This window comes from Acanthisitta chloris, unplaced genomic scaffold, assembly GCF_000695815.1.
Source record: "Acanthisitta chloris isolate BGI_N310 unplaced genomic scaffold, ASM69581v1 scaffold17316, whole genome shotgun sequence".
Taxonomy (NCBI): Eukaryota; Metazoa; Chordata; class Aves; order Passeriformes; family Acanthisittidae; genus Acanthisitta; species Acanthisitta chloris.
This window is the reverse complement of record NW_008678879.1, coordinates 14966-22429: the sequence shown is the minus strand read 5'-3', so window position 1 is coordinate 22429 and position 7464 is coordinate 14966. Positions and strand designations below refer to the sequence as shown.

At 57.4% G+C, this 7464-nt stretch overlaps 1 protein-coding gene across 1 annotated transcript; it reads left to right on the top strand.

The window, feature by feature from the left end:
• Window positions 1-625: 625 nt before the first annotated feature.
• On the top strand, window positions 626-4200 carry IL10RA (interleukin 10 receptor, alpha). The gene is made up of 7 exons (XM_009077095.1): window positions 626-689; window positions 1488-1608; window positions 1728-1906; window positions 2186-2352; window positions 2669-2819; window positions 2980-3104; window positions 3232-4200. Exons 1-7 carry the CDS (start codon window positions 626-628, stop codon window positions 4198-4200), a joined length of 1776 nt encoding a protein of 591 aa, XP_009075343.1.
• The last annotated feature ends 3264 nt before the right edge of the window (window positions 4201-7464 follow it).

The following is a 7464-nucleotide window of genomic DNA, read 5'->3' as shown; positions in this document are numbered from 1 at the left end:
TCTGCCACACCAACTTCAGATGCCACCTGTGTGTGTAGGTGCTTGCAGGACACAGAATAGCCCAGAGATTGTTACTCGTCCCCAGAAACAGGGAAAGGCGAATTGTAGGCTGAAACTGGAGGGTACAGGCTGAGCCCAAAGGAAGGGAAAGCCAGAACTTCCCTCCTGAGGCTTCGGGGCTGGTTAGAGCCTGGCTGGATTTAGCTGTTGGCAGGACAGGACATGGTGTTGTGCTCAGTAAAATCCCTGTGAGAGGTCACCCTCTGTGCTAACACTCACCTGTGCCGTGTTTACAACATCTCGTCTCAGCATGAAGCAGCAGAGACATTATTTACTTGCACTTGCCTTTCTCAGCACTGCTCAGTTTTGCTCAGAAAAGCCCGTGAAGTTCTTCCTTTAAAGCTGCTGTCGGAAATGCCCAGCCTGGGCTGAGGCATTAGATGGGGGTGAGTGGGTGGATAGCAAAGAAAAGTGGAAGTGGGTGCACATCAACATTCCTCCCGCTGTGCTAACGCCTCCGAGACGTCACTGGGCCAACCCCCGGGGAAAAGCAAACGCTGAGCACCCGCAGGAGCAGAGCTCAGCACCACACTCACCCTGCTGCCACGGAGGATGCTGAGCTGCCATGGTCCACTCTGCTGCTGCCCTGGCACTGTGCCTGGCACTGCTCCTCACACAGCCGACAGATGGTGAGTCTCTTCCCCACTCTGGTCTTACCTCCCTGCTCACTGCGGCTCTGGCTGGGCTGCTCTGCTCCCCTCCACACCTGGGTGGGGAAGGCAGGTTGGAACCACAGCTTGGGCACCTGCACTGGGTGCTCAGCACTCAGCCTGGGGGTTTGGAGCAGGACATGGCCGAACTCCCTGCTCACCACTTGCCTTTCACTGCTGGTTGGGAGTCCAAAGGCTCTGCGAGTCCCCAGGCATCAGCCTCACTTATCTCCACCGGTGTGGCCGCGGTGCCCTGTGTTGTGGTGCAGTGCCAATGGTCACTACATGGTGCTGGGCTCAGTGTTTGCCAGCAAACAGTGGCTGCCAAGCCAACCTGCATGGGAAGGGTGGCAGATGTTATCGAGTGGGGCTTTGCTGCCAGGTGACAGCTCTGTTAGGCAGGAGGTGTGAAAAAGTCTGTTTCATCCAAACAGCAGATGAGCAAAACAGGAAAGCTGAGTCCAAACAGAGCTGCTAGCAAATGGCAGCAGATCAGGGTTGCAAATACAGCTCCTTTCTCAGGGCAGAGAAGCACAGAGAACCTCCTGGCTGGGCTTTCCCCGAAGAGAGAGGAAGGGCAAGAGTGGGATGAGCAAACACCGAAACTTGGAAACAGAAATCTGGGGGGAAATCCTTGCGTGTTTCGGGCGGCCAGCGCTGAACACGCAACACGGGGTGAAGCTGGAGGAGCCATGCAAAGAGCTCTGCCCATCTCTGGGGACACCAGTGGGACAGGTGCTGTGCAGCCTCACCTCACCCTCACCTTTGGTGCCGCAGGTGAGGAGCTGCCGAAGCCCAGTCGCTTGCGCTTCGCCGCGGAGATAGCGCGACACCTTCTGCGGTGGGAACCAGCACAAAACTCCCCCAGCGACGTCCGCTACGACGTGGAGTACTTGGTGTGAGTACAGTGTGAGCACAGCCAGGGCACAGCAGGATCCCTGTGGGGATTCCAGCAGCAGGGACGAGTGAGTCCCTGCACCGGCAGCACTGCGCTCACCCCGGCACTTCTCCCCACAGCTACGGCATGAATCTGTCCTGGACAGATGTCCCAAACTGCATCAACATCTCAGAGCACTCCTGTGACCTCACCTACTACACCCTGGATCCTGGACAGCGCTACTACGCGCGGGTCAGGGCTGTGTCTGGAAACCACTCGTCCTCCTGGGAAAGGACCAGCTCCTTCTCCCCACAAGAAGGTAGGTCGGGGTCTGTGTCCACCTTGGCTAGGGCAGGAGGCTCTGAGGAGGGTGAGGTCCCCTGGGTGCCAAACTGCTTGGAAAGAATGAGATGAGAGCAGGGATTTCTCTCTCCACACCTTCCTGTAGGGCAGGTGGGCCGTGGGGTGGGATGGGACAAACCAAGGGTGGGTGGCACCAGCTGCGAGGGACAGTCACAGCTCAGTCCAGTGCTGCAAAGGCTGAGAGCTGCAGGTGGGAGAAAGCCCTAACATCCTCATCCAACTGACTTTCTTCCAGCTGGCCTGCGCCTGTCGGGCCACAGCCTCTCTGTGAGTGGCAATGCCATCCATGTGGAGCTGCAGCTGCTCCTCCAGGCCGGGAATGTCACCGTGAAGTTCGATGAAATACACGAGTACATGACGCGCTACCGAACCTACGTCAGGAGGACACAGGACAACCAGACGGTGAGATGAGCTGCTGCTCCCGCGCTGTCCCCGTCTGTCCCAACAGTGCTGTGCAAGGGGAAAACCACGTGGTGAAAGCACAACCTTCTGTACAGCTAAGCACTGAGCTTTCCCACAGCCACAGCATTGCAGAGAGGTTTCTCTGCATGTTCTACTGCAGCAGGTTCCCCAGCTCCTGCATGGGTGTTGGGGGTAGCTGCTGTCAGATGACTTTCCCCAGGGGGGCAGGGGAGGAGGAGGGAGCAAACCAGAGGGCTTAGCCCTCCTGCAGGAGCTGAGGGCTCTCAGGTACCAACCTGTGCTCTGCTTATTGCAGTTTGAAGTGGTGGAGACTGCTACAGTGTTCACCATCAGCAACCTGCACTGGGGCACAGAGTACTGCCTGAGCGTGGAGCCTGGAGTGACCCACCGGCGCGTCCCCACCACGCGCACCGACGAGCAGTGCGTCACCATCGGCCACAGAGACAGTAAGTGGCAGAGCAGCCAGGGAAGGGAGATCCATGGGATGCAGGACCCCCCACCCCCAGCATCCTGGTCCTGGGTGTCCACACCAGGGTGTCTGCTCCATGCTATGTGCACCGAAGATTCCGATGTTCCCCATTCACCTGGACACGTCCTCTCTTGCAGGGACTGCAGATCTTCTCCCAGGCATCTTCATCTCTTCCTTTGTCACCCTGTTGCTCCTGAGCATCTTGGGGGCTCTGCTGGTGTGCACCTACATAAAGAAACCTGTGAGGACACCATCTGTCTTGGTAAGGCAGCGATGTGCCAGGCTGTGTGCCTTGGGGGTTGGAGTGAGGGTGTAGGCTTGGGGAGCAGTGCAAGAGGCAGGTAGCCAGGGCTGAAGCACAGCTCACTCCCTCTTTCTCTCCCTCTCAGAAGTCCTTCATGAAGCAGAGCTCGCTCTGGGTGGAGCAGGAGCCTCCAGCCTCGGGCAGCCTGGATGCAGATCCCATCCAGCAGCTGTTCCTGTGCCAGAAGGAGCCTCAGCCAGACAACAGCCCTGACGGCAGACCCAGCACAGCTCAGCAACCCCTGGAGAAGGACTGGAGGCTCCCAGCATGGCCTGTGGACCGGCTGTGCCTCCTGGAGCTGACACCCATGGAGAGTGGAGACAGCAGTGGCAACAGCACTGACAGTGGCATCTGCCTGCACATCCCTTCCTCCTCCTCCTCCTCCTCCGAACTGAGCTGCTCCGCAGGCCCCGAGCCCCAGGGCTACAGGCAGCAGCTGCCCACTGGTGATGACAGTGGTGTGAGCTTGAAGAGCACCTGCCCTAGTCCCACGTGCTCCTCTGGCAGTGGGAATGCTGTCCAAGGAGAGCTCAGTCCCTCCCCTGCCACGGGCCAGGAGGACGTGGAGTTCCGTGGGTACCTGCAGCAGTCCAAGGGCACAGTGGAGCCAAGGCAGGACCCAGCCAAGGGGGTGCCCATCCCAGACTGTGCAGGGTCTGTGCAGGGCACAGGCAGCACTGACATCGTGCTGGATGTCGAGTGCTCTGAGCTGGCAGTGGCCAAAGGGTATTTGAAACAAACCTCTCTGGAACATCCCCACGGCCGCACACTGGACCTTGCTCCATGTGGAGCCCCTTGGAAACACACTGCCTTGGACTTTTCCAGTCAGACAGGACCCCGAGCCCCCACTCTGCTGAGCTGGGGGGCTCCAGGGGCTCCCTTAACCTCCAAAGCCAGCCCTGAGCTCCTAAAAACTCCCTTTGACCTGAACATCTTCAACACTGACTTCCTGGGGCTGCTGCCCCTCAGCTCCAGCCTCAGCACGGACTGGCTCATGCTGCCAGGCAACCCCCTGAGCCTGCTCAATGGGGACAGCAAGGACAGCCGACTGTGAGCCATCCCCAGGCTGGGAGTGTGTGCCACCAGCCCTGCACACTGACCTGACTACCTCTTCTACCCACTGCCCGTGGGGAGCAGCAACTCGATAAGCTACCACCGACCCCTGAATGTTAACCCACCCAAACAAGTGGTGTCCAGCTGAGATGTGTCCCAGGAGAACCAGCTCAGCCACTGGTGGGACTGCTTAGGCCCCTGGCACTGCTGTGGGCAGCACCCAGTGTATCCCAACAGCTAATGAGACAGGGATGTCTGCACTGGATGGACTCACCTGACCTCCTCGGATCACCAAGCCCAAGGATACACACCAGGACGTTTTCCAAGGATGATCCTGCCTTGTCTGCCCTCCTCAGCAGTGCAGCATGGGGCTGGGGGCAGCCCTGTGCTTCCACTTCCCCCTGTCCCAGGCCAGCACTGGGCTCCCCTGGCTGATGTGTGCACTGCACTGCTGATGCCATCCAGAGCTCTCACAATACAGACACTGAAAAGATAGAGCAGACTGACATCAGCCATCCTGCAGCTGGGAGCACAGGGCTCCCACCCTGGCTGGCCTCACCTGGAGGGAGCGAGGGATTCTCCTGACCCTGCAGAGATCCTTCTTATCCAGCTCCTGTGCCCGAGCTCTGGGGTGCTGGCTGCTTCCCACAGGATGCACCTAAGAGCTCAGCGTGAGCCAGGGCAGCTCTGCCCACACTATGGTCTGTGTTCTGTCACTGTTGCATACAGACATTATTTATTCTATTTAATTTATAAATACAGAAAGGATGTGGTGTTATTTGTTTGGTCCGTTTGTCTGTTCATCCTCTTCTAAGGTCAAGCTGTGCTTTCAGTTTTCAGATTAGTACATTCCCCAGCAGCAAAAGGCAACGTGCCTTTGCCTCACATGGGGAAGAGCTTTTCCACATCACAACTGGGAAAAGGAGAACCAAGACAGCTCACCAAGAGCTTCTCACGCACCTGAGGACCAGGGTGGTGGTCCCAGGGGAGTGTGGTTTTGTGGCAGCACACACCAGAGGAGCAGCAGGGAGAAAGACCTGGGCAGCTGATGGTGATTGCACTGTGTGTGCAGCTCATCCCATGGGACAGCACCTGGGGACGTCACCAGGGAAGCACCTCGAGGCAGAGCAGAACAAGCTGAACCCAGAGGCTGGGGGAACATTTTCTGTCAGAATGGAAACAGGGTGAGATGGAACAACTCACCATGGGCTACGTTTGATTGCTGCCTGGTCACTTGGAAATTTTGCCAGGAGTCACTGGGTTTCCAAGAACCTTCATGGTGGGATAGTCCCATTAAAGCTGCTGGTGGAAACCCGCCTCGGGGAATGTGTTTTTCAGGTGAAAGCATGAGTCAGTGCAGGCAGGAGAGGGGATGCTGAGCACTGCTATGTTGCCTTCTCTTCCAGCTGACACTGCAGTCCTCACCCGTGAGCTCAGACCCTGCATCCCACGGGAGCCTGGCCCTGAGCTTCCTCCTTTCCTTCCTCTGACCCCATCCCTTCTGCCTCTGCATGTTCTGGGGGTTGGAGCTTTCTGCTTGCTTTTCGAAGAACTTCCTCTGGAAAATGAAGTCATCAGAACCGAGCACAACTTTTTCTGTTGTTTTTCTTTCAAACGCCGCTGACGTCAAGCTCCGCGGTTAGATCCTGCGCCGTGCTGAGCGCTGACGGTTCCTGCTCACCACAAAGGGCTCCAGCAGGCACAACGTGGGGCTGAGGAGGTGGCATTGCCTCCCCTCCATCAGCACTCAGAGCTCTCCTTTCAACCAGACCCAGGAGTTTGCCAGAAAGCCACAGACCACACACTTCGGCTTCGATAGCTGAGAGCACAGATGGTCCCTCTGACTCCTGGAACTCCCACCCTGTCCTCACTGATTTCTCAACACACAGCTGTGTGGTCTCACAGCCTTTTCTTCATTTTTCTTCTGAGAAAAGTTTGCAAAGAAAAGGTTCCAAAGCCCCCGATGCCTCACCAGGTCCCACCAGCTGGGCAGGGCCCTTCCATGGCCACAGCAGCTTTCCCAGGGCTGCTCTCACACTCTGGGCACTTCCCTGGCTGCTTCCTCTGCCCAGACTGAAGGCATTTGGTACAAAAAAGCCAGGAGAAACCCCACAGGGGCTTTCTGGGGTGTTTGCTTGCACTATTGTTACTAAGGAAGAACTTGCACATTGGTCCAGCTGTTGGACTGAGGCAGAGGACTGAAGCACTCACATTTCCCCATAGCATTTTTCAAGCTGAACAAACTCAGCCACCCAGTTCTTGGGGTCCTCCCATCCTCCTCAGCTGGCTCCCTGCACTCCCTGTTCACCAGCAGTGGCACAAGGTCTCCTGGGCATGCAGGCAGCCTGGCCCAAGGGCTGGGGAGTCTCTGAGCCATGGGGAAGGTGGCTGTTCTCTCCAGGACGGGTGTTGAGGAAGTCTGGGATAAGGCTGCATCCTCTTCCTCCATCCCAAGCAGGGGAAGGCTGTGCCAGTGCTGGTCTCAGGCATCTCCTGTGCTGCCCAGGGCTGGGGAGAGCCAGCAAGAGAACCACAGCTGGGGAGCAGATGGAGAATCTGCCCCCCAGGAAGAGTGTGGAGTCTCCTCCTTTGGAGACATTGCAAACTCACCTGGATAAATTCCTGTGTCACCTGCTCTAGGTGACCCTGCCTTGGCAGGGGAGCTGGATAGATGATTTCCAGAGGACCCTTCCAAGCCTAAATATTCTGTGATGCTTTTTTGAAACCAGAAACTGCACCATTACCATCTCAGCAGAAATCCAGTGTGTTAAGAGGCTGTTTTTTACAGAAGCGAGAACAGAGAAATTCCCCCCAGACGGTTTTGGTTACCTTTTTGGTTGGTGTTGGGCAGTGGGTGTGAGGCAGTGAGAGGAAGTGGTGCAAGAGCACCCGAGCTCCAGCCCCAGCTCTCCTTGCCCCCGGCCATATGCCCCATCCCAGGCTGAGGACAGTGAGGAAGGAAATGAAAAACAAATCCTACACAGGGGGAACCAAAACCAGAGCCCAGGGAAAGCCCCTGTTACCCCACTACCACAAGGAGGACTTTTGCAGAAAAACCCTTGGAACTATCCCAGGGAAAGCTGAGATGCCCAAGGGCTATGAGGCAACACAGAGGCTTTGGGGCACTGCACCCTCACCCGGTAGAGTCACCCATGGGCTGTGCTGGGGGACACACATGGCTGGGGATCCCCACACCCATCGCTGGGCAGGGGTTAACCAGGTGATGTCTTACCTGCAGGCCAGCCCAGATCCCACCTCACAGCCC

Coding starts and splice junctions, on each gene's coding strand:
- IL10RA (XM_009077095.1), top strand. CDS start 626: ATGGTCCACTCTGCTGCTGCCCTGGCACTGTGCCTGGCACTGCTCCTC. Junction 690..1,487: donor CCTCACACAGCCGACAGATG/GTGAGTCTCTTC, acceptor TTGGTGCCGCAG/GTGAGGAGCTGCCGAAGCCC. Junction 3,105..3,231: donor TGAGGACACCATCTGTCTTG/GTAAGGCAGCGA, acceptor TCTCCCTCTCAG/AAGTCCTTCATGAAGCAGAG.